General features: G+C 36.3%; 1 protein-coding gene across 7 annotated transcripts; it reads right to left on the bottom strand.

Annotated features, from left to right (window-relative positions):
- Positions 1–27,021, bottom strand: LOC140979515 (uncharacterized). 7 transcript variants are annotated; one of them, XM_073444943.1, is made up of 21 exons: positions 26,302–27,021; positions 25,643–26,125; positions 25,492–25,576; positions 22,924–23,008; positions 21,192–21,322; positions 20,761–20,954; positions 20,522–20,652; positions 20,164–20,415; positions 19,526–19,666; positions 13,722–13,970; positions 13,274–13,414; positions 12,887–13,198; positions 12,357–12,533; positions 11,255–12,194; positions 10,888–11,108; positions 7,697–7,801; positions 5,257–6,525; positions 3,907–4,563; positions 3,605–3,830; positions 802–903; positions 1–702 (listed from the first exon to the last, which is right to left on the bottom strand). In XM_073444943.1, the coding sequence occupies exons 1-21, from the start codon at positions 26,801–26,803 to the stop codon at positions 374–376; spliced, it is 6,732 nt and encodes a 2,243-aa protein (XP_073301044.1). In that variant the 5' UTR covers positions 26,804–27,021; the 3' UTR covers positions 1–373. The 7 variants fall into 7 exon arrangements, with proteins under 7 accessions (XP_073301044.1, XP_073301039.1, XP_073301040.1 ...); XM_073444938.1 differs by having other exon boundaries at positions 1–903; XM_073444939.1 differs by having other exon boundaries at positions 1–903; positions 3,910–4,563.
- Between the last annotated feature and the right edge of the window lie 266 nt (positions 27,022–27,287).

The following is a 27,287-nucleotide window of genomic DNA, read 5'->3' as shown; positions in this document are numbered from 1 at the left end:
AAGACACTGAAATCAGCAGCTTGGTAATTAATACGAATAGTAAAATGACGATTAGCAAATCAGCGAACAATGTGTTCCTAATTAGCATCAGAAGTATGATAAAGGTTCTAGGCTACTTCTTGGTCTTTGTCCCATGAGCAGCAGAAGAGGATGTATTGTACTGTGCCTTACTATGCAGTTAAGAGATTCAAAGTCCGATGGTTCCAAGAGCCAAAAATTATTTCCACGCCAGGTAAAGGTGATACATCAAGATTCATTGGTAGATGGCAGCTCAAGTCAATTGCGGATAGACATAGGTCGAGGGTTTCCACTTTGATCCTCGTGTATGTTTTGAGAAAAGGCATTAGAGAAGTTAACCATTGTGGAAGCTGCACTAGGGAAGCTCGTCTAGGCGTCTGTACTTTCGTTTGGGGAGTTTTTTATGATGAGCTGTAGATGTTGGTGCAACAGGTCTAAAAGGTTGAATGTGTGAACCATGAGAATGAGTCTCGCCACCAACATGAGGTGGTGCAGCAGATCTGAAAGGGTGAAGGTGCGAAACTGGAGAACGAATCTGACCACCGACAAGAGGTGGCACAGTAGGTGTGAAAGATTGAAGGTGTGGAGCTGGAGAATATCTCTCTCTACCAACACGAAGATTAATTGCAGAAGTAATGCCACTTATGTCCGAGGATCTCGAAGAACAGCCTGAGATTTGAGGCCCTGTACGTGGTACAGCTTGTAAGGGTGGCGGAGCTGTTACGTTTTGGCTGGCAACAGGGGAAGATAGAGAATTTGGGATTGGTTTCTGTAGCTGCATACCTTGTTGAAATGGAGCTGCAGTCTGTTGGCCGGGAGGTCGGCTCGCTGAATCAGCAGAAGGAAGTCTTGTTGAAGGCAGAGGCATGAAACCAGATGGAAAAGCTGAAATGAAAACATAAAAAACATAAATGCCCAATGTCAGAGTTGCCTGATATCATGACTAATATACGCACTATAAGGTACAAAATAAAAAATGACCAAACTAGATGATTTATCTTGGTTAAAGTTTCAAAACCGCCCCAAGGTCTGCTTAATCAATTAAAAAAACAAGATTTACTAGAAAGCAGAAAACGAGAAAGTAGTTCGAGTTTTTAACTTGCTACAGGCAATCAATTAGAGAGTTCAAGTGAAAAACTTATCAAACAGATTGAGACGATAACCATGGAGAGATTCCCAATGAATAACTAAATCTCTAGAAAGAATAGATGATCATTCTCGATCCAAAAAATAAACAAGAACACTTTGGAAGCTTATTTAGACAAAATAACAGAACTTCAGGATGGTTATGAGTTGAGTATGGCATCTGCTACTCCTGAATTGAGCGAATCTGAAGGATTTTGATTTGAGATTTGATTGCAAACTTGGATTTCAGACGACAATCATATAGGGTGCATTTCAAATCCATGTCAATTAATATTATATTTGTATAAACTAGGAAAGTGCGCATCCGTTACATGTGGCTGACTAACGATCGAAACATAATCACGAAATTTAGATATTGTTTAAAATCATTTGAAAACACCATGTTTAAGAGTATTTGTCAATCTAAACAGATCAAAACACAATATATAAAATAGTATCATGACCATAAACATGTATGGTCACTTGTTCACATGACAAACTTTTCAATTAGCGTGATTATGACATGATAACAACTCTATCAAATCAGAAAAAAAAATTTCATCCAAATACCATTCATAAAGGAAAAGCAAAAAAATAAATTAATAGAGTAATGGATTTTACCAAGGCCCAAACCACAATGTACTTAAATGGATCACACAAAATGACAAACGATAATAAAAAAAATCTCTTAATTAACTAAAATTAGCATATTATGGTTAAAATAAAACCATTAAAATTGTTATCAAGTTCAATTCAATTGTGCTTTTGCTAACTTTTAACCTCTTGTGGATTTTGTTTACCTTTCTATGCTTGGTTTTTAGAATTACAAATTATAGATAATTAATTTTGTATCAGAATAGATCTTTGGTTAATTAAGACTATTAATTTCATGAGAAATAAAATTTTAAAATAATATCACTAAAATAAATATGTCTAATAAAACATATACGAAAATAAAATAATACATAATAATCAGATAAAAATATCTTATGTAAAAGTTTTAATCTCTAACAAATGCTAATAAATTATCACTATAATCCATATTTATTATATAGATTATCTTGGTTCAAAAAAAAAAAAATTATCTCATACATTGAATTCAAAAGTAGAAAGTAATTTTCATTCTATTTGATTTTCTCATTAATTTCTCTTTGTAAGAATAAAGTTGAAAAAAAAATCAAACTAATCAAATTGTACTGCAAATAAAACATTAGAAAAATTTACAAAAGAACACCTAGAATCCACCAGCTCTCAACATCCATTTTCATTGGAAAAGCACCATAAGGAAAATGACAGATATATTTTTAAAGACACTTGTAGAGAAATGTAAGCTTTGGATACTTGTTGACACATTAATTAAAAATCACAATTTTTAAAAATTAAAACTAAAATAAAGTATCACGTTAGGGCATTTTTTAACATGTGTCGTCAATTAAACAAAAATAATTAAATACGGTTCTTCCCATTTCCCATCTCAATCCCTAAATAAATTTTTCTCAAATAATTTGCAACCACATTTGAAATTTTCCATCAATTGCCAGACTTAATTTATTTAAGAAGAATTTCAAATTCATTTTTTATTAATTTAGTTAAATTAACATAATATTAATTGAGTTATATTCGAAATAAATCCGGTATTGGTGTGAATTCAAATCCATTTTCATGTGGGATAAAAAATGAATTATTTGAGAATTGATGGATTTTCAATCAAGAGGAAAATTAAATCAAGAGGAAACGACTTAATAAAATTTTCTCATGAGAAAATTTTAATAATAATAATTTGAGAAGAATTTAATAAATTATCATTTGTCACAACAATTATATTAATAAATTCTAATAATATAAAATAAAATTTGATGGAGGGTTAACTAAATTTTCTCACGGAAAATTCAATGTATTAGTGGGGAAATATTAATTAGCCATTTAAGCTAGTGTATGAAATGATATAAACAACCAAGAAGAAACACATAAAACACCTAGCCCCCATAAAACAAAACAAATGTATAATATAGAGGACATATAGGAAAATAAACTCAACATTCATATATATAAAGAAATACACAAGTAAGAAAGAAAGAAAAATAATAATTCGATAATTAATAATTCAACAAGTAATAAATAATAATTTGAGGAAAATGATTATAGTAAAGCAATGTAGAACCGAGAATGTGAAAAAAAAAAAGGAAGAAATTCAATGTATTCAATGTCTATTAATACCCAAATATTAATATTTAGTCATTAGTCATTTAAAATAGACAATTAAATTACAAGTTAACCCATAAAAGAAAAATTCACGTCATGTAAATTCATCCAAACAAACCAAATAGATTTCAAATACCTCAATCAAATGCAACTTAAGAAAATTCAGAATTCAAATTACAAGAATGAAGCATGAGTAAAGATTTTAGCTAAGAAAAATCGTTGCACTTCTGAAAGGGTTGGGTAAATTAAAAAAAAATACCTTGCTGCGATCCAGGATGACTAGAAGCCTTGAGATCCACATATTTTGATCTGAAAGCCTCAGCCAATTTTTTATTCATGAGAACTATGTTCCGGTTCTTTTCAACTTCATTCTTCTTCAATCTGAATTCTGCTTCAGCATCCTTGATTTTCGCTTCATATTTAGACCGTATTTGAGCAATAATTTCTTCCATCTCCTTCTCACAGTCTGATCTAAGCTGTGACATCTGTAAGAAAGAACGTTCTATTACTTCCACGTATAAAACACAAGGAATATGATCAAAAAGAAATTGAGACACAAACAACATCCTCATGGGTTTTTTCCAACTGTTCCGCTTCTTTGCGTAGTCTTTCTACTTCATCTTCAAGTGGTTCCCCAAGAGAAGATGGATTTGAATTCCAAGAAGCTACTTGCTGAATAGGATGGACAAGAAGGTTTTTAGGACCATGAAGTTGACTGGAATCTAGTCTCAACTGAACCGCTTGATTTGGAAGTTCAGCTGTACTGACCACTGCTCCGACAATAGCCGTGTTATTTGGGGATTTGGCAAACATCTCAATACTTTGGTCACTGTTAATTCTACTTGATGGTCCTAGATCCAGGTGACCGTCATGTAGTTGGGAAGGTTCACAACTTTGAGAAATAAATACATCAAATAGCTCTTCGGTCTCCCCAGCCCCAGCACTTTGAGAGGGGCTTCTTTTTTTATTCTGGATTGGATGTTCCGTTTCAGTCAGATGAGACTGATCACAGCTGAGAGACGCATCAACCACTATAGCATGTAGCAGCTCGTGGTTACCAGTTGTAAATTCTTCGTGATTGGACTGAAAGACCATAGCAGTGTCAACGAGTTTCAAGGTTGCTACATCAATCTGTAAAGTACTTGGAAGTTCAACAGCTGGTTCTCGGTCTTGCACTTCTGTAGACACCAAATGTTGGTGAATTTCGTCTTCTGGTACCTGGTCACATATTTACCCATCAATCTGCAGTGTCACATTACATATACTCAAGAAAATCCACAGGTGTAACATCAAAGTCAAGGATTACGTATAGGTGGATATTTCCAGATAAATTTAGTTACCGACTTCAAAATAATATCATATGAAACACTAGTTCAGGAAGCACAATATAACAAAAATCTTTTGTTACCCCTTCGCCCCCATGGTAAAGGTCGGTTAGCTTTGCATTCAAAGCACTGTTTCACTTAATTGGTTTTTTTCATGTGGCCAACCAACATCCTTGTGGTGCAGTTAGCTCCCTTGTTGGTCATTTCTTATAAATATTTATCACAGAAGACACACTTTTTCTTATTTGAGTGATTGCCTTGGTTGGCTATAGAGGATCTGTTGTCAAGAGTGCCTCTCTAGGCCAAGTGGTGGTTTGTTCAAGTTTCCCAACTCATAGTTCCTATTTCCTTGAGTTTCTATTTTCTTTTTGGATTGTAAGTTTCACATCAATTTTTTTTTAACTCTAGCATCTTAGAGATAATCATCATACCCTCTCTGTACGGGATTTCAATATTATATTAATAGGTTAGAGTCTGCCTAAATCTTCCATTGCTTGGCGCTGTTCTTTTTTTTGCTTTCCAAATAAGAGGACTGAAAGATGTTCACGGAACAATACATTATAAAAAAAAGGCAGAAAATGCGTACTTTATCAAGGGAAAAGGCACATACATGATTTAGCAACAAGCCACTATCAGTCATGTCATCTGGTCTATCTATCTGGTTCACCACAGAATCTGGCAAGCCAGTTAAGTCTCCTTCAGTAGACGCATTACGCAAAACCACATCATCGAAATGTCTAACAACTTTGTCAGAAACATTTCTGAGAAACTCATTCGACGCCTCTTTATTCTGCTCTTCTAGTTGAATTTCACAAGATACTAATTCTCCAGAAACAGGAAGGTTGGCAGAACCAGTTTCCCTGGTGGCATCATTGGAATGAATTAAGTGGTTAAGCTGCTTGTCTGCAACAGGTGGTAATCTTTCCAAGGACATTATCCCCACTTCATTGTCAGAATTAACAGATTCTAAATTACACAGGGTTGCTGAAGGATCATTACAGCCTAATGTCACAGCTAGTGCACTAGTAGATGGATCAGATGGTGACACATAATTCCGTTGAGAGCATCCAGCATCACCATTAGATTGGGAACCAAGATTTTGTGGTCCTTTAATGATCCTGAGTTCACTGGAGCAGGCAATTGCTTCAGCTAGCCAGTTAGCTTCCTTTTGACTCTCCTCTTCCCAAGCGGCTAGATGCCTTGCCTTCAGATTTTTAAGCTGCATGTCCTTTAAAAGAGTGTGTTCTTCCAGTTTCCTTGCGAAGTTATCATCCAAAATCTTGAGCTTGAAAATTGCTACAGAGCCTTGATCATGTATAGAACGTATAACAGCCGACTCCAACTTGTGATTTTCCTCTAACTTGACCCTTTGCTCGTCCAAAGTTCTGTTCAACTCCCGCACTTCCTCCTCCTGCTTTCGATTAAGTTTTTTCATCAATTTCTCACATTTTCTCAATTTTTTCTTCATTTCATGTTGTATTTCATTTCCAGCAGCTTTAACCATCCGTTCTAGTTTCTCGTCCAAGGAAATTTGGGCTGCATGATGCTCTTCAAACAACTCTTCTTCAATATCTATTTTCACCTTTTTTAGTTTACAAGATGATGAATTGAGTGGCAGCCCCTCACTAATATTGGATGGTTCTATGTTGATCACTTCATCAGCTAGCAAGCAATTTTTTCTAGAGTCATTAGCGTTCTCTGAACGCTGCAAATACATCCATATCAGAGAATGCATCTTTGAATAAACTGAGTTCACTTGCTCTTCCGTGCATTCATAATTCAAATGTTGTTTTGCTAGGAGGAAAGAATGCTTCTTGTCCACTTTCTGCTGGGAGATCAAGGCAGCAACCCAACACTTGCAAACAAAAGAGTTCTCCAACTTTTCAAGGTGTGCATTATTGTGTAAGACAGTAGATAAGAATGCATTTACTTAAGTGAGGATCTAATCAGAGAAGCTCGTGTATCCACATATTTATGCACACTGATGAAAAATTGGAGGACAATGAAGAAAAAACACTACATCATCTACTCCTTGGGATATCATCACCTGTCATGCGTCAAACTAAAGAGTGCAAGAGATGATAGGAAAAACTAAAAGAGGGCACACATGTCGCACAAAAGGGTTCCCAAACTAGATTACTATTGACCAAGAGACAATTAAATAGAATTTGGTAAACAAATATTACAATTTTTTTTCATTTATGAGATGCCAGATCTCAATATGTTCCGTTATTATGCTAGCTGGGGCAGGTACATATTTCACCAGTAAATGTCATTTTAATACGCATACCTTCCTCTCTACCGAGGCCATACAGATATAACTCATTTACTTTCTTCCCAGAATTTACTTTCATTGACAACAAAATATAAATCATCGGTAGTTAAATTGAGATTTAGAAAATGACTGCAATCAATCACTATTTGAGAGTGTTAGGCACAACACCACGCATATTAGAAGAAAAGAAGAAACCCCAGATTTTTAAAGACAAATGAATACGATATATTAAAACAGATGGAAAAACCAACGAGAGAGCACAAATGAATAGCAACTAGATATACATTTTATCATTGACATACCGCTTCAAAAAATTTATTAGATCCCTCATTAATAAAATTTTGAGGCTTCGACGAAAACAACGTTACAATGAGCAATCAGCAATAAATAATTTTATACTTGCTTGCTTCTCTTGTTTGAGGCCATTTGTAAATACATGACATTTTAATCCTTTACAGCGAAGAAAGTTGGAGAAAGTTGTTAATAACAACTAGCTTGATAAAAACTCATAATGGTATGTAAGTATCTATATCACACCATGTACCACACAATATTTTACAATAATTCCAGACACGTATATTGCCATCTTCAGACCAAAATTGTGTGTTTATTGGCATAGGTACACTTTTCCATTCAATTAAAAAGAGCATATTCCAGATTCCAAAGAAAAAACAAGAAATCAACAAAAGCAACATCGAGTAAAACCATTAATTCAGTCCTGTGTATGGTTATAATCAGAAAATGTACTGACCAGAGATAATTGGAAAGCCTGCATGATTGCTGGTGAGTCACTTCTGGCATCGTGATTGTTGATGACATATTCCAGAAATCTTCTCGTTGTTTCCGTAACATCAACCTGCATAGGATGCAAAGTGGAGCCATTAAATACTAATGGCTACGCAGATTGATATCATAAATTACAAGAAAATAATGTCATTTTGATAATTCCAGTTCGTTAAGACAATTAAATCCCTTTAAACTCCGGAAGTTGAAAAATAGGTTATGTTTGTATTTGTTTTTTCCATGGCTTCGGAACTATTTTTTCTTGAAAATATGTTTAACTTTATTGTCTAAATAACAAATCACATGTTCAGCTTTTATAACATAATGCATTATTAGATTTCATTTAGATACAATTTGATGTACCAACATCATAATCAGGATATATTAGTTGTCTTATTGATTTTAATTGATTGCCTCATCGATTGTACAGTTGACTATAACCGATTGTATGTGCTTTGCATAAACACCCCCTTGAGATATATGAAAACTGATTCATCCAATTTATCAAATTTGGTACCAGAAACCAAGGAAAAAGATATTCCGCTACTGACTTCATCATTTATCCTCTTACTTCCTACACCATGCCTGAAAACACATATGTGAACATTTCTAACAGCGAGAAAGCATCCATAGTGATGGTTCACAAGACTTCCTTTCCAACAAATTCGATCAAATTGGATGGTGCTAAACATCTTGTTTGGTATCAAATGTTTGATGCATATTGCTTGTGGAAGGAAGAAGAGATATATGACAGGAAGGCTGCACCCAGTGAGAATGATCATGTTGACCAGTATGAGGCTAATGATATGCCAATCAAGTCTTGGCTCATCACACTTCCAGCTTTAGACAAGCATATTTCTCTCATCAACTTAAAAAACTATTGAATGTTGACCAACCAAACTTCAGTCAACACTATAGACGGTCCAGAGAATAGCTCCCATTGAAACTTAGATTTGAAGTTGTCTTCACCAAAATCCTTTAGTTATGCAACATGTCATCTCCTTTAAAAAGTATTGTGGTTGCATGATGGAGTTCAAGTACGCACCCAATGTGGTTTGGGGAAAATGTTTGTAAGACATGATGGACCACGTGCAACTCGACCGTGAAAGTATTGTTACATTTGTCCTCGTGATCTTCACCGTGTGATGAATACCATGGTGAAATAATTGACATAAAATCAAAGTCCAGCAAAAGCACAACTATGAATCAGAGTTTCCGTTACTCAACGCCTCAACAATCATCATCGACCTCAACACATGCTTCAACTCAGCAGCTTAATCACCACCTCCCTGATAACAACACCACGACGGGCGTCTTCATCCACAAATATGTTGTTGTTTCGGTTGTATATGCTATCTCATTGCAATTGTGCTCCTTGAAGTTCTTTTCGTTGTACTGAGGACACCAGCAAAGTCATTCATCAAAAAAAAAATTAAAGATCCAATATATTTTACCACTCCATATTTAAGCCTCCTCGAATTTGGTCTTTTTTCTCCTCCCTCAACTCGATCAAACTCAGTCTCATACACATGTGAAGATGGATCATATTAAGAACATCATATTCTTCGTTGAAGGCACATACATCTTGTGCTGGGGAGCTTGATATTGTAGTGACATAGATTGAGGATTAATTTCTACATATTTTTTCGAAAGACTCTGAGATATATCCTCCAAACTACATCTACTGAAAATTGAGATCACAAACAGTTGACCATTGCAATTGCACGTACACAAAAATGCAAGAATGGAGAAGACCCAACCCCATATTCCATTCTACAACAATGAGGGATCTTCTCGTTTAATCAACAATTATCAAGTAAGATAAAACCAGCAAGTGTTGATGCAAGCTTCTAAAATTTATGCTCTTCAAGAATTTACCTTCCTAACCTTTGGATTTTCAAAACGAAGAGAATTCAAGGGTCTCGAATGGTTTTTCTTCGGAGTACAACAGAGATTTTATGCTCTTCAGAGTACACGGCTTCAAAACGAACATGGCTTCAAGAGTTTCGATTTTATGCTCTTCAACAATTTTCTTCCAAGGGTTATGATTTTCACATACTAGGCTTCAAGCTTTCAACATGTTTTCTCTCGGAGAAGTCAGAAGAGAGATAAAAATGAAAATGAAAATGAAAAAAGAAGAAGAGATGATGAAGTCACGTGATCCATTGGAGGTTAAATGAGTACATTGGTATGTTTAGGGAGTTAAAACATATAATACGGCCATGTAAGGGATTTTTCCTGGCCTGGGATTGAGAAGGAAAAATCCCTGATATGGGGACTCTTCGGGGATTTAAGGGCAATTCACCCTAAAATTAAATGTTTTTTCAAACCCAGTATTTTTAGAAGTCATGCACATTCGCCTTGTTTGCAGAGGGTTTTATGCCTTATTTTACTGTAGTCTATCTTGAGTTGTTGAACAATTATAATACCAGATCAATCATCATTATATATACTATTTCAAATTTTCTGCACCATTCTTCTTCTCTTCTTCTATTTATTTTATTTCTCTAAAAAACATTAAATGTGTGAAGGACGAACCTCAAACGTAGCTAAATCTCCTTAGAACTAATTAATCATCAAGGATAGAGAGATAAAAAAATCGTCAAAGAAAAAAATTCGTACTAAGATACATATAAAGTTCTCTCTCTTACACAAACAGACAGTTAAATGTTTACAGGGCCTAGACGCCTAGAAATGATGAGTAAAGGATCCACTGGCCTTTTAGTTTTAGCAAGAACAACAAACATAGATTTTTACTTGTACGGTACCTACTCAAGATTACACTGATACACCAATTTCTGAAAATCTCTTCCACCCTCCCCCCTCACATACACAAGCATCGGTTGGCACTGAGAGATGGTCTTGAACTTTTTGTTACGAGGGAAGGAGCTTTCATGCTCAGTGAGTCTGGATGGGTGTGGGTTAGTATGTTGCAGAAATAGTGATGAATGGATGTGACTAGTTATGTCTCCCATTAGAACCCACAAGCAACAGACTATTTCCACAGTTGATTGTCAACTGTAATAGTAAACATGGACATTAAAACAAAAGAGCACCTAAATTAACATTCTCCACTCTTGCAATATTTCCATGTGGCGTAGTCTCTCCAACACTAACACCTGGAAAATTGAAGAAAGAGATGGGAGAAAAGAACAGTACCGAAATTTTAAGAAGTTGGCATATTCTAGTCATTTCTCCTTGCAGAAAACTATGGAGGCGCTTCTGCCTATGGATCAACAAAATTCTTTCCTCTGATTCGAAAGTGTCAACCCCAGCAGGAAAAGAGCTCTGTCCAAACATGCAATTTGGATTATTATTTGTAGTGGAATTATATGTTGGCAAAGTCTGAAATTGGTTACTGGCCACAGTAATATAATTCGCTGCATCACCAAACAAAAAAGTCAGTGTGCAAATTCTGAAAAACAATATCCATGTAGAAGGGACTACATAATTCAGAGAACTGAGAGAACGATGATCAAAATGTATAAATTACGAAACATTGGGTAATGAAGGATGTAACGGTTACCTGCCTTGTAACCAGCAATTTGAGTTATTGGATACTCTGACAGGTCACCTTGAGCAGATGATGGATCCACTTTATCATTCACCGCTTGTTTCCGTTTCTTACTATCATCACTATTCTCACAACCAAATGTCCTAGGTGGTTCCACCAAGCATTGAACTCTCTTCCGGTTCTGTGGACATGGGCCCTTCAAATGCTTCCACTGTGGATTTTTGACATCCAACAGGTTTCTCCAAAATATGTAAGGTTCTACCCCATCCATCAACTGAATTTTTGCTTCACCAAAATTCCGAGAGTTCGATTTATAGTATCCATCATGCAAAGTAACTTTTGAGATGAGAGGGTTGATATAAAAAATTTCACAATTATCAGATACTATGGCATGAAACTCCATGATGACCTCATTCAAAAGCAGTTGTCCGGACAAACCTCGTAAGTCAATACTGCTGCTTACAGCATGATACTCATCCAATTTGCTAAACAGATAGGAAGCACCCCACATGAGCAAAGTGTCATATGTGACCCGACCTGCCAAGCTTAAATTTTGCAAACTAGTATCGAGATTTGGTTTTTGCTTCGCAAGGACAAGGGCTCTTTCTTCAACTGTACATGATGAATATAACCGAAAAACTTTGATCTGCTCAGCTTTTGAATCAATTGATATCTTCTGAAGCGCTCTCAAATCATTTGCTGGATTCCAGTCACAATCATATATGATGATAAGATCCAAAGATGAAAGTTTGATGGAAGAAGAACAAGCTCGATTTTCTAAAAGAAAAACAAATTGCCCGGTTTCCCTCTTGTTGAACCGATCCATCGCAGATTGCTTTCTGGAACGGGTAACCCTTGCATCAACTCGTTCGTAAGTATTTTCACCAAATCTTTGGCGTAAAAAATCATCCAATATATCTCCAATTGTTGCCCCTTCAGGGCCAACAATCATCTGAAAGCATCAATGATAATCGAAACCAAGATTTAAGTGTTTTTAATAAAGAAAATGATACACATCCAAACAAAAAAAACCCAAAAAACAAGCAAAAAATGAGGTAGAAAAATGAAACTGAATCTGTTCATTCTCGAAGAACATGTTATTTGTTAGAGATACCTGATAAAGTATCACTACTCGTAACCCTCGAATCTTGATCTCTGAAAGCATCGAGTCGAGAACATGTAATTTCCCACTTGATTTTATCCCGATTTCTAAAATCTCTGCAACAGGATGCTGCTCAGCAAACAGAGCTTTTTGGATAGAGGTGTCCACAAGATATGGATGATCACAACACTGTAATGGAAAATAATCAAATTTTAAAACTTGATTTATCACAAAACTTTTATACATATAAAGAATATGTGTAACATAAAATTCGAAGTTTCTTGTCCATGCATCTCATGTGCTAAAACTGCCACAATTTATTTTACACAAGTTCCAATGACGTATTAAAAGTGGCAATAGCTGAACCAATGTTGTTCAACTAATTGAAATGGAACTCGTTGTTCATGATACAGTGGTCATGAGCATTTACTTCAAAACACAGATGTGCTTGGCAATGCTGAAATAAGAATAATATGGCATCTAATAGATTAACAAGATAATATATATGAGAACGTAATTGATAAGAAAACAACCAAGTAAACCTTTTGGACAGTAAGAAGAATGTCGCGGAGGGCCCCAACCAAGTCACTTCTTGAACTAGAGCGCAGAGCATTAGAGTTAAGAAGCGCATCACAATACTGCTCAAGCTGGTAGTTTGATATTTGAACTGGGACCCAATATTCAACAAATTTGGAGACTTCGGAAGTGCTCTCAATTGAAGTACAACACAACAATTTCTCCAGTTTACAAGAATCGACGTCTTTGTAAAAGTTCAAGCACCTTACTTTGTGAAAATCATTATGAGAATCAAGCCATGGCAATAGATTAAGGTACTCGGATTTCATATCCTGAGGCTTAAAAATAGGATTGTTTTAAAACAAATGGAAACTGCTATACCAAAATTATCAAAACCAAGATGCGAAAAGTACCTCTTTTCTATCAATGATCAAGAAAACCCTCAAATCGGAAGCAAGAGTTTTGATTGGTTTGAGAGTATTTGGTACCATAGAGTGCTGGTAGTCATCAATTACAATTGCTTTCCACCGTATGCATTGTAACATATCTAGATCCTGTATATTGAATTGAAAGACAAAAGAATGTAAAACAATGAAACATGTAACTGAACCATAGGGTCCCTTAGTCCCTCATTCTTATTCAACCTCCAATCACAAAATATTTTTCTACAAGCATCAATTTTTTAGATAGAGTATACAAGCATGAAAATAACTGCCATCACATAAGCAGTAGCTGCTAATTGTTGGGATTTGATTAGGAAGACAATAAAAATCAAGTGAAAATTTACATTTATAGATTCTGCAATCAACCAGGAGGCAAACTCTAGACATCTGATCAGAAAAACTGAAATCAAGTTCATACCTCAAGAACAGCTTGTGAGGATGAAAGAAGTACTTGGAACATTACATAACCTCCTTCATAAAATTCTGATGCTCTAATACCTTTCCTGATTTCTTTGTTTCCACCATAAATAGCAACATCAACTGATGGTGCCAACCGTGCAAACTCGGCTTCCCATAGAGAGAATGATTCAGATGAAGCAATAATGAGGAAAGGCTGACACATTGCTGTCATGGACTGAATAAAGAGTATCATAGTGATTGCTCGATCCTGCATGATTACAGATTTATATCCATCACAAAGAACTAAATTTTAGGATCGGTGAAGACTTCACCAACACAAACACAAAGATGATCCACATGTACCACATTCCAGAGATCTAACCTGAAAATGAATGCTGAGATATGTAAAAGGTATGAAGGAGCAACACATACATTGTCAAGAACAAAGATGGATTAAATTTACCCAGAGTCCAGCAATTTAAACAGAAAAATAAATAGTGAGAAATCTTGAAGGCGTGATAAAGCTTCTACAGATGATATTTGCAGTCAGGTCAACGCTGAATGTGTGTTATATTCCGAAATATATCATCATAACTGTGAAATAGTTAGTGGTGTAGACCTTGAGAAGATAATGGAGCATTCATCACATGTAAAAAAATTTCTGAATAAAAAACATCTCCTGAAAATTATCATCAGACCAAAATAAAAGAAGGTGTTTAAAAATGGAAAGAGATGTATGTCATTAGTTTTCTGAACTTAAACTATAGCCCAATTATAAAGAAAAGTAAATGTTATCGAATAAATGGAAAACCTCGATGAACCCTATTAGAAAGTGCCAAAAAACTCACTAATAAAAGAACTTGTGTATATCCTTGAAGTTATAATATATTTACACACTGACATTTAGTGATTAATTTGATCTACTTACTAAAATTAAATTTGCTGATTATTATCTTTTGATTTGTAGTTATCTTTTCCTTTTCTAGTTGTTGGTATTCTAGTTGCATAAATGTTTGTACAATTCTCTTTGCAAGTGATAAATAAAATTTCATCTGATGAATTTCTTCATGGAATCAGAGAGGGTCGTAAACCTCAAATATAATTTCCGATGACCAAATACGGAAAGGCTTTTGACTCAAATAAAAGGGGGCTCGCGAGGATCGGACTCCCAACCACCCCATATCTGTGGAAAGTGGTTCACATCTAGTCACAACACACAAATTAAATGGGTAAAACTAGCTTCAATTGTCACAATCTGTGATGATGTACATTTGCGTCAAAGGTTCGGACGATTATCTTACCGGAAACATCTCCATCCAAAAACCGATGACTCGAAGTTAAAACCTGGAAGATCGAAAACAATAGGGTGATGTATTGGCTTGTCAAATCAATGACAAACGAGATCGGCGGAAATGCCCTTCTCTACAGCACAGCCCATGAAATATGGGATGCTGCCAAAGAATTTTACTCCAGTAAGGAAAACACATCTGAGATTTTCGAAATAACCCACACTCCATGATCTCCGACAAGGAGATCTCACTGTTACTCAAGACTACAATATACTCACACGCCATTGGCAGGGGTTGGATGTGTTTGAAGAGAATCAGTTGGGCTGTCTGGATGAAGCGAAGAAATTTCGTGAAATCGTTGAAAGGAAAAGAATATTCAAGTTTCTAATGGGCCTTAACAGGAACTTAGATGAAGTTCGAAGGAGAATATTAGGGATGAAAACACTTCTGAATATTCGAGAAGTGTTCTCTGAAGTCCGCAAAGAATAAAACATGAAAAAGGTGATGCTGGGGGAACAAACCACCGACAATTCTATAGAGAACTCAGCTTTGGCAGACTGGAGGCACTCAACAAATCAATAATGACAGTCTACAAAGAAAAGGGAAGTTATGGTGTGAAAATGCAAGAAGCCTATTCACAACATAGACACTTGCTGGAAAATTCAAAGAAAACCCACAAATTGGAAGCATACATGATCGACTCATGACAAGGAGAGCCGAGGCAGTAATGCCTCAGTCAATGAAGGGTCTTCCACATCAGATTCCAGCTTATTCAGCAAGGAGCAACTTGAGTTATTGCAAAAGTTATTCTCACCGCAGAATAATAACATAATGGGGACAGGAACTGTGGCACAAAAAGGTAATTTCTTAAGCACAAAAAGGTAATTTCTAAAGTGCTCTCGTTGTAAATTAAAAGAAAAACAGCCCACAGATAGTGGTCTCGGGAGCATCTGATCCTTTGACCAGAGATGCTACTTTTTTCCAAAAGTAACATCCATGCAGAGAAGATCAGACTATGAAAATTGCTGATGGATCCTTGTCTAGGGGTGGCAGGAACAGGTTCCATAATTATTTCTGAGAATATATCTTTATCCTCGGTCCTCCATTTGCCAAATCTTGATTGCAATCTCTTGTCAGTGAGAAAATTTAAGAAAATGTGTTGCTAAATTTTTCTCAAATATCTGTGAATTTCAGGATTTGGATTCAGGGGATGTGATCTGAACTTTTTCTTCTCAAGAATGATATTCTGTTATAAGCCAGAATTCTAGTGTCGTACGTGTTCATTCAAAAGATTCAGTTCTGAAAATAATAATAAGTGTCGGTTATTTAAATTTAAATAAGGATATGTTCTTAGATAACCATCTATCTGCTGTTTATATTTTAAAGTTAAGTTAAGATTAGATTAAGTTTCTTATCCATTAATTTGTTAAGTATAAATAAGTGATGTACTTGATTATTATTAACATTATTTGATTCCATTCAATATACACATCTTCTCTTATAAATCACATGGTATCAGACGTTGAGTGTGGCCAATGACGAAGTACAGTACAGCTTATACCACCGACAGTTACATCACCGCCGGTGAGCACGACCCAAATTATGGGCAATGCTTCTCCTCTCTCCATCACGTGCACAAGCTTACTGGCCGGAATTTTTTGCCTTGGTCACAATCTGTCCTTATGTACGTTTGTGGACGTGGCAAGAAAGATCACCTTACGGGCAGTGCGACACGACCTGATTAGGGCGATGTCAAGTTCAAAATTGGAAGACTGAAAATAACCTAGTCATGTCTTGGTTGATTAATTCAATGACGCCTGCAATTGGCGAAAATTTTATCATCTACTTGACCGCAAAAGACATTTGGGATTCAGCCAGAGAAACATATTCTTGGAAATATAACACGGCCGAGCTCTTTGCCATTGAATTTGCTGTGCACGAACTCCGCCAAGAAGAAAGCTCGGTTGTGTACTACTTCTTTGCCCTTCCTGGACAATGGCAGAAAATCAATCTCATCGACGAATTATGCTGGATTTGGGGCGGCTTACTGGAAAGAGGGGAAGAACTTTTTGGCAAGTCGTCGTTCATTGCATATGCTGGACGGTATGGTTGGAAAGAAATAGAAGAATTTTTGATGACATAGCAGAAAATAGAGAACATTGCTGGGAAAAAATAAGATAACAGTAGTTACGTGGATCGGAACTCATGATGACTTCAAGAATGTCTCCATCTTTGATTTATTGCGAGATTGGGCTTTTGTGTTTCATTAAATCAAATTCGTGATATGTACTTCATGATAGTGGACCTTTAGTCCACTGATGTAATTGTTCTTATCATATCATTAATAAAATATCGTTTCTTATAAAAAAATAAAATAAAGACTCCAAAGTCTATTAATGAAGCTCTTAAGAACCAGAATGGAAAGCTGTTGTTTGGGAGGAAATCCAAGCATTGGAAAAAGCCGGTACTTGGGAGATATCAAAATTACCAGCTACAAAACAACTAGTGGGATGCAAGTGGATTTTTACAGAGCAGAATGTTGATGTCAATGTTAACAGGTTCAAAACACGATTTGTTGCAAAAGGATTCACTCAATCATATGGCATATAATAGGAAACATTAGCTCCAGTTGCCAAACTTAACACTATCAGAGTGTTGTATTCTCTTGCCTTGAATCTTGACTGACCATTGTATCAACTAAATGTAAAGAATTCTTTTCTGAATGCTTATCTCGAGAAAGAAGTTTACATGGAGATACCTCATGGATTTGATAATCTCACAAATTCCAACAGTGTTTGCAAAAACTCAAAAAATCTTTATATGGTCTTAATCAACAAGGGCTCGGTTTTACAGATTTACAAATGTTGTAAAGCAATTCGGGTATAGTCAAAGCCAAGTTGATCAAACCATGTTTGTCAAACAGTCAACCCCAAATCAAAAGGAAATCCTTATTGTCTATGTCGATGATATAATTCTAACTGGAGATGATTTCGCAGAACTCAACAAACTCAAAAACTTCCTAGCCAAAGAATTCGAAATTAAAGACTTGGGAAACCTCGGGTACTTTCTGGGCATGGAGATGGCTAGATCGAATAAGGGAATCTTAGTTTCTCCACGGAAGTACGTGATGGATCTATTGAAAAAAAACTAAAATGCTTGGATGTAAATCAACCGACACTCCCATGGATCAAAACACAAAACCAAGAACTAAAGAAGACAATTTGTATGTCGACGAAGGAAGATACCTCATCTACCTTTCGTATACTAGACCAGACATTAGCTTCACTGCCGGTGTTGTAAGACATTACATGAATAAACCAACTAAAGAACACATGGAGGCAGTTTAAAGAATCCTACGGTATTTAAAAAAAAGCATTCGGTCAAAGTTTATTCTTCAAAAGGACATAAAACAAGGAGGTTGAGAAATTTACTGATGTTGATTCGACTGGATCTATAGAAGATCTACTTTGGGCTATTGCACCTATGTTTGGGGAAATTTGGTTATTTGGCGTAGCAAGAAGCAACCGATAGTGTCACAGAGTAGTGCAGAAGATGAATTTAGTTAAAGCTTTATCAAAGGCATATGTGAGGGAATATGGCTAAAAGGATTGCTGAATGAATTGAGCATACACATGTCAGGGTCTATAAAATTGTTCAGTGATAACCAGTCTACCATCAGCATAGCAAAAACTCCTGTGTGTCATGATCGAACTAAACATGTGGAGATTGACAGGCACTTTGTAAAAGAAAAACTTGAGGCAAGCATCATCTCATTTCACTACATCCCAACAAGTCATCAAACTGAAGATATCTTGACAAAAGCAGTACCTAGGAAACAACTTGAGGAACTAAAGTACAAGCTAGGACTACTCAACATCTACACAACCTAGTTCGAGGGGAAGTGGAAATCCTTGAAGATCTACGAGATTTACACACTGATATTTAGGGATTAATTTGATCTACTTGCTAAACTAAATTTGTTGATTATTATTTTTTGATTTATAGCTATCTTTTCCTTTCCTAGTTGTTGGCATTCTAGCTTTATAAATGTCTGTACAATTATCTTTGCAAGTAAGAAATAAAATTCCATCTTATGAATTTCTTCAGAACTAAACTGAGAGTCCTAGGTCCCAGATAGAGATCAATAGAAATCAGTAATTCATTTCATGAGCAAATGGAAATAAAATATGACAGCCAAATGTTTAACAAAAAAAACATTAAAGACAGTTCTAGCTGATGATCAATATCTTGCTGATGATAAATATAGATCTGTTCAAAAAAATAAATTTTGTAAAACTTCACTGCAAAGGTAATGCCGACAAACCATAAAGAAATGTTAATGTTTGAATTCTTCACAAAAGTTTTTTTTCTTCCCCAAAAAATGAAAGCTATAATAGCTACTACTACGAAAGCAAAAAAGGTCCAAAAAGAACAATTTTAAGTTCCACTAATTAACATTAACCAATGCACTTGAGCATAATAAATGAAAAAAGAGTGATAATTAAAATTTTGTACTACAACAAACAACATTCACCTGATTGTCGAAAACAACAGCATTCTGACAGTTGAACCAGCAGTAACGCAGGTCGTTCACATTTTTCAATAAATTTCTATCATTTACCAGTGATTCACCTTGGGCAAGCTCTGGGAGAGCGACAAAGGATCCCTTGTGATGCTGCAGTAACATCGAAGAGCGTATGCATGTAATTGTATGATGGCAATACCAATACAAACAAGTAGGTACAGAATCCTATTATAGAATGAAATGTGGAACTCGTTCTCAACAATCTAAGGATCCAATATGCATGGTTTAACATTGTCACGCCGTCCATACTATATAGATACACCGTTTTACATGAGAAGAAAGATTTACAAGGATCTTTGAGATGCAAGTAATGAAGCATTTCCCTTGCTGCAATAGTAATAATGGACTGACATAATTACTTCAAGCTTTGGGTGCCCCTTTTTTAAACTAAAAGACCTTGGTATAGTGGATAATTGTAACACGAATTATGTCCCAATGTCATAAAATGAATACTTATTAGTATGCCAGGGTTAATAAAGTCGATTTATTTGCTTTCCATAGATGATATGCACTATCAGAAAATTACATTTAAACATAAAAATATGAACCCAATAGTCTAGTGAAATTTTCTGCGTCAAGTGAAGTACCTTGTTTAATTTCTTAGCATTTTCAAGGCGAATTTCGTAGTCGCTCATGAGCTTCTGTCCCAGGGATGACCTTAGAAAGCATGCGCTGTCCAACTCCCATGAAGAATGCTCGTAATTAAGGCCATGCCATTTCACAAGCCATTCATAATGGCTTTCTGATATGTCGGTGGAAGTCGATACTTCAAACTTATGAACTGGTCTTTTCCTTAACAAACGATGTGGCACTGTCCACTCAGAGCTCCACCTCACAATCTGCAGGTTAGAAGGACAGGCAGTTCTCTTATTTGCAGTAACTCAAAAAGCAGACCTGTAACCATAACATTTTATTTAAGACTTGTACTCGCAAGAAATAACAGACCTGATCTTTCGCTATAATGTTGAAGAAGAAACTTAGATTTTCAGGACACAATTGGGTATCTGGCACCCAATGGTTGTGCACATGAGCAAGGCCATGGTACTTAACAAAATATTGCTTCTGCCTATGCATTCCTAAAACCAGGAGAAACTATTAAGATAGAATTATAAACAAGTATATGTTATATAGTATCAATAAAGTGTTGGTTTCCTACGTGTTTACAGTTCCAGAAGATGACAGACCTTTAGCATTTGTTGCCTTCACTTCTCTGACATCCCAAATAGACTCAACCCCCTTTGACACAGAGTGGACACCTAATGCCAATTTCTTATACACACACAGGGGGCAGTGCCAAACACCAGGTAGAGCACAAGTTAGAGGAGGATCTAGACAAGAGAGATGATAGCATCTACTGCAACCGCTTCCCCAACAGCACCTACAAATGTGGGCAAAGTACACATCAAGATAATGGGTAGGTGAAACTGTGAAAGGAAAAAGTGCTCAAAAACAGTGAGTTTTGAATCTGTACGATTGAGAAAGAAGAAAAATGAACTTACAATAAGGCTGTTGAAAGATTTCAGAGCATGCAAAGCAGATATGAGCACCTTATTTTCGTATAGTAATATTTAATGACAATGTCAGTACAAAGAGCCTAGAAAACAAAATTACTCACAGGAGCTCGCCACCAACTTCGTCACAAATAACACATGCTTCTTCTAGACTATTTGTCTCCTTGTAGGGATTCCTGCTGCAACAATGTTCAAAAGATTTTAAAGGAACAGCAGCTCCATCATCACCTCCATCCTAAAGGCATTGCAAGAAAACAGAATAATCACAATAAGGAAGGCCACTCCTATTATTGAGCATTCAGCTGACAGACTGCTGAGTTCTATGAAAAAATTGTTGGCAATCATAGAAAACCGTAAAAAATAAACATCAATACAGACTAATCCCCAAATGCAGCACTGTAGTTAGAATGCAAAGAGAAAAAAGGCGAAAAGATCCAAAACTAAAAGTAATACACCAAGGCACATGAATAGAAAAACAAGTTTTACTTCATCACATAAATCAAAAAGATAAAAATGCATTCAAATTCCTAAAATATTGTCGGAGATCAATTCATGCAAGGGTGAATAAGTTTCAAAATGACATTCCATACTGTTCACATCACATTTACAAACTGCATTTCAAGGCTCCCTCCACCTTATAGACACATAAACAGGATGAAATGTGGACAGGTTCATCACATAATTTACGAAGCTCCCTAAGTTTGTTCATATGCTCACTCCAACTTCGCCTAGCTTCCGACAAAAATCCATGTGAGTCGCATCTTTTATTTTTCTCAACATAGTCAGACATGGGAGTCTTCTAATCTACTAAACCTTGTCATGTTTGCCCAACACATTACATGTCTTAACACAAATGGCACACATCTAAAGAAAGAGAATATTGTAGTGGCTCTGAGTAGGCACACACAGAGGAGACCATCGTGGCAGAACATAGAAAACACTAGCACCAAGAGTAGTGAAACAAAGGTCTTAACACCCCACCCAAGATAATTCAGCCAAAAACTCTACTTTCTGATGTTCTCGTCATACTAGTGAGTTTCCAAAAAAACACACGGATACATATGCATGTTGAAGAATTAAAAAACAAGCATTAGCAGTCTAAACATTGTTATCATCATCATCCAACCACACAAGAGAACTTCGAAAGGACGGACATATTGTCAAATATGAATGTCAGAGCACCAAAAACACAAATATAATTTTCTTTTAACAAAGTTGTAGAGAGTTCGAATGCACAACATATGCCAAGTAAAAATGTTTCAGCAATTACAGTATGAAGCAGCTTCTTTGTGGTTAGTACAGTAAAGTTGATTTTAGATCAGCCAGACATGATTTTAGATCATATCACTTAACTATGTGGGGGAAGGTTATTTAGCAATCTTCAACAGGTTTTCAGACAGGATGGGTGCCTTTTAAGTCATTTAAATCCGTTTAAGAAACCTCTAAAGCCATAGCATAGATCAACCCATAACTCAAGGAGCTCATAGATAATAAATTAGAAGAGTTAAAGTTGTCATCCCTTGTTTCATTTCTTTATACTCAAAAAGGTAGGGGTGTAAGGTCCACATCTCCTTAACTAAGGAACTCATAGAACAGTAGACCCTGACTCTCTTCCTTCCTTTAGCCGGAATGGTCGGGGTGATAGGTCAGAAGCTACTTGTATTTCCAAATTGCCACATGAAGACTTGTTTCTATATAATGCTCAATTGCCAACTGAAGTAGGATGACTACAACATGAAAATGGAAATAATCTTTTTTCTTTACTATTGGCATCTAGAAGAAGTATAATTTATAAATAGTATATTCTCCATGATTCATAAAACAGTAGAAACCAACCTTAGAAGCACTAAAGTTACTTAGGCCATCATCTAATGTAGCACTGCAAGAGCAAAGCTCCTGTTCTGGTGAACTATGGCTTACCCTGCAGGAAATTCAAAAAATCATCCATCTCAGTAAAGCTAAAACTGTTATGTTCCCTTTCTCATTCCCTTCTTTTCTTATTGGGAAGGGCAGGGGAGAAAAACAAAATGCCATCTCCTGAGGTTGGATATGGCGAAAGAAAATATGTTCAAGTACAAATACACAGGTTTGGAACCAATCTAGCTGATCTAAACATCTCATCTCATACAAGATCAAAAAACTATTAAAACAAAACACATCTGCTATGAAGCAGGCAGGCAGAGTAGACAAGGGCAAAGGCATCATCGGTACAACCTACAACAGCATTGATACCCACATGCACTTGTGTTTGACAAACAATAAGAGACCACCTGTTAATATCTACTTCATGCTATCCAAAAAGCATATACAAATGGATCAAGCCACAGTTAGCCAATAACAGATCATGCAAAGCCATAAAATCGATTTCTAGGTTAGAGTAAAAGTTACAGGAATCATAAAAAAGAGTAGTGGTCAATTAAGTATCTCAGGGTACCATTGGGTGACAATCCTAGGAATATTGATTTTTGGGAACCTATAGAAGAAACTAGCAAGTTGGAAAAAGGTGTTTCTATCAAGGGGGGTCATCTAACATTGATAAAGCCGGTGTTGAGCGTGATGCCAGCGTATTTCATGTTTATCTTTAAAGTGCCAATTCGGGTGGCAAAAATGATGGAAAAACTAATGAATGACTTTCTGTGGGACGGAGCCGATGGGGAGGTGCATTGTCATGTAATTGCTTGGGATCAAGTTTGTAAACCAAAAGATAGAGGGGGTCTGGGCTTGGGGAATATTTGTTTGAGGAATAAGGCACTTTTAGGGAAATTGTGGTGGAGATGTTCAGTTGAAAGGGATTCTTTGTGGAAAAAAGTTATCAAAAGCATTTATGTTCTACAAGAAAATGGGTGGGATGTGGGATTGGCTAGGAACACGACTTTTAGAAGCCCTTGGAAATTTATCTTTCGTTCTTACTCGGCTTTTCATCTGTTAATTAGGGTGGTGCTCAAAGGGAAGAACCTCATTCGTTTTTGGGAAGATCATTGGGAGGCACTTCGTCGTTGAAAGAAAGTTTTCCATCTTTGTTTTAGATCTCCACGACTCTTAACAAACTTGTTAGCAACTTCATCAGTGTTGTGGACCTCCCGGTTAACTCCAACTTTGACTGGATGTGCGTTTCAGAAGAGCTTTAAACGAGGTCGAAATTGTTGAGTTCAACACTCTATTAGGGGTCTTAGATACAGTTCATTTGGAGTTAGGCACGGAGGATTTTAGTGTTTGGTTGGGGGATTCTTCAGGGTCTTTTTCTGTTAGTTCTTTTTATTACTCTTTTTTTCCCGATCAGCTTTCCCGTACTACACAAATATCTGGAAAGTACCTATCCTATATAAGATTCAAGTTTTCTCGTGGACCGTCGCTTTGGGAAAATTGCCGACTTGCTATTCGTTGCAAAAACGATGACCTATCTGTGCTTTAAGTCTGCCCTGGTGTAGCCTATGCCGGAACAAAGAAGAGGATCAAGACCATCTACTTTTGCATTGTTCATTCACGATCGGAATTTGGATAAAAGTATTGCGGGAATTGGGTTTCGAATGGACCTTTCCAAGAAAGGCGCAGGACATGTTTCTTTTGGAATCAGCTATGCTTATCGGGAGGAGAACTAGGTGTTTTTTGTATTTGGTAGTTCATTGCCTATTTTGGTCGAGCGGAACAAAAGAATTTCCACAGACATAGCCGAGTCTACAGACGAGGTTTGGGAGAAGATCAAATTCAGAGTCGCGAGTTGGACAACAAAGTTGCCGAAGTTTAACCACCTTTTGCAGATTTTCTTTTTTTGTGGGTTGTTTGCGAATTTCTCATCCGCTTATTTGTACTTTGTTCTCTTATTCTAAAAAAATTTCGTTTACAATTTAAAAAATAAATAAATAAATAACCCTTATCATAAGCATATGCAGCATGTATCGGTGTTCCCCTCAGCCAGGTCAGCATCCCTCGGAAATGATTTGTCTCACTTCTATTGACTTGAAGAATTATAAAACAGCAACTGACCACAGCAATGGCCAAAAAAGTCTTAGCATTACCGTTCAAGCCCAAAAGGACCATTCCCAAGTTCATTTCGACAAATTGCATGAGATATTTTTGAGATTTTCTACAACAAAGCTTCTACTCTGGCAAGTTAGGAACTAAAGAAAGCCAGAGACAGTAAATTGATCGAAAAAACTAATCAAATGTTCTGGAGAAACCAGAAAACTTAACTGAAAGGTAACATAATACCAAATGTAAAAAATCATTCATGAGAAAAATAAAACAAGACAATGACTTGATCTCTTGCACATTTCAGGAACAAACATTTAAAGCGAAAGGTAAACACCACTTGTAGTCCAAGTTCAGAGCATATAACTATTCAAAAAAATGATGAAACGCCCTAGGTTAACTTGTGCTTTTCCACATGGTACAGGGGAAACTTACCTTTTCTTTTTATTGCATAGCACACAAGTTCCCAATAGACGGGGGGTTTCCCATTTAGCGGATGAGGAAGGAACGATCTCTGAAACTGCCATGAAACAACATTACAATGTCATTATGGTAAAATCTAAATTTATAAGGGCTGTGAGCATACCTTTCATTTCTAAACATATTTCACCACTTTCTGTACTTATAGGACAGTACTGTGAACTCTCCATGCAAAATGAACTTTGTGGTGCAGGAGAGATTGTATTTGTAGCAGTCAAATAATTTGTAGGTAACTTTTCAGAGTAATCATAGGTTTCTATGGCGCTTGAGTTACTCCTATTGTCTTTTAAACCATCACCATGGCAAAGTTCTGGAATCTCATCCACGACATAATCAATATGGTTAGAATCAATACTAGCATCATTACCCAGTATTTCTGCATCAAATCCCCTTAAACTACAAATTGACTTATGAAGATCTTCATCAGAAGCTCTATTGAGACTTTCATCTCTCCATTTTACCACAACCCTTTTACTGAATTTGTCACTAGTATCTTCTCCATTCCTCATTGGCTCGCAACCACTTTTTCTGCTATTACCATTGCATATGTAAGATATATTATCTTGTCCTTCCAGCTCCCCATCAACATCTAAGCAAATAAAGAGTCAGCAACATTAACATAAATACGTGTAAAGAGACACGCTTTGTATTTCAACCTTAAAAAAGAACACACACTTGTTAAGAGCTCAAAAATAAAAAACTCCACATATTTAGAATAGTCCTGGCGAGTAGATGACGCGAGTTAATATAGAAAGACAGATGTACCTGGAAAAACTACCTTAATGTGCTGTCTTTTAAATAGAGATTTGAAAGAGCGGGCATCCATATTTTTTCGTCTCACGCCAACTGATTCCAGAGCGGATTCAGTTTTCTCAGCGTCCACCAGGACCTGTATCAAGCTATCTTTTTTCCTACTCAAATTTGAAAGAGTAAATTCTTTTACAGATTGCTTGGAATTCGAAGAACTTGACATGTTCTTGTTCCTGTCAGATCTTCTCAGAGGACTTGGTGTCTGTTTCTCAAGTCTTTCGGATTTGTTTGTTATCCGTGGCCTTGACGGTGACACTGGTTTATCAAGACTCAGGGATTTCTGTTTACTTTGAGAGATCCCTCTGGAAAATGATGTTTCCCTAGATGTCATCACACCTGAGACATCAGTTTTCCTCAAACTACGCCTTAAAGAGCCTTTTCGATAACTAATTTCTTTCTTACTCGAATCGTCATTCACCTCCTTAATTTTCCGAGAAGAACGAGTCACGCTCACCATCCTCCTTGGCTGCAACCAATCCACGAATATTTAAATCATAGCTTTTGCATATCATACAGTAGGTGGAAGAAAAAGAACACTGAATCACATAAAAATGGCCAATCTCCTTCCAAAACGCGATGCTTCTAAACTTCACTTTCTCGACACAAACCGGGAAATCAGGAGATCGGAGTCCCTTACTAGTTAATTAAGAAGAGAGGGGGGGGGGGTGTTGAGGAAATCGGAAGTCTTAACTTTATGACCCATCAACCCATGCTCAATGTACGTTTACACGACTAAAAATGAGACTCATTGACCCACGCTCACGAGACTAAATATTGAGGCTCGACTCATCGAGATATATTAAACATTCAATTCATATTAAATATAGTTCAAGTAACAAGGGTCGACTAAACATTATGTTCGATTGGTCAAGTGAGTGGCTTTACATTACATTATTGATATTAGGTTCGACTAAATGATACATTCTTAACATTAAGCTCGA

This window comes from Primulina huaijiensis, chromosome 6, assembly GCF_012295235.1.
Source record: "Primulina huaijiensis isolate GDHJ02 chromosome 6, ASM1229523v2, whole genome shotgun sequence".
NCBI lineage: Eukaryota > Viridiplantae > Streptophyta > Magnoliopsida > Lamiales > Gesneriaceae > Primulina > Primulina huaijiensis.
This window is presented reverse-complemented; position numbering and strand designations above follow the sequence as displayed.

Bases quoted from the DNA above. Each gene is read 5' to 3' on its own strand.
- LOC140979515 (XM_073444938.1), bottom strand. From the start codon at position 26,803: ATGGTGAGCGTGACTCGTTCTTCTCGGAAAATTAAGGAGGTGAATGAC. The intron at 23,009-25,491 runs GTAAGTTTCCCC...AATTTCCTGCAG, and splicing joins CTATGCAATAAAAAGAAAAG to GGTAAGCCATAGTTCACCAG. The intron at 4,564-5,256 runs GTACGCATTTTC...ATATGTGACCAG, and splicing joins GTGCCTTTTCCCTTGATAAA to GTACCAGAAGACGAAATTCA.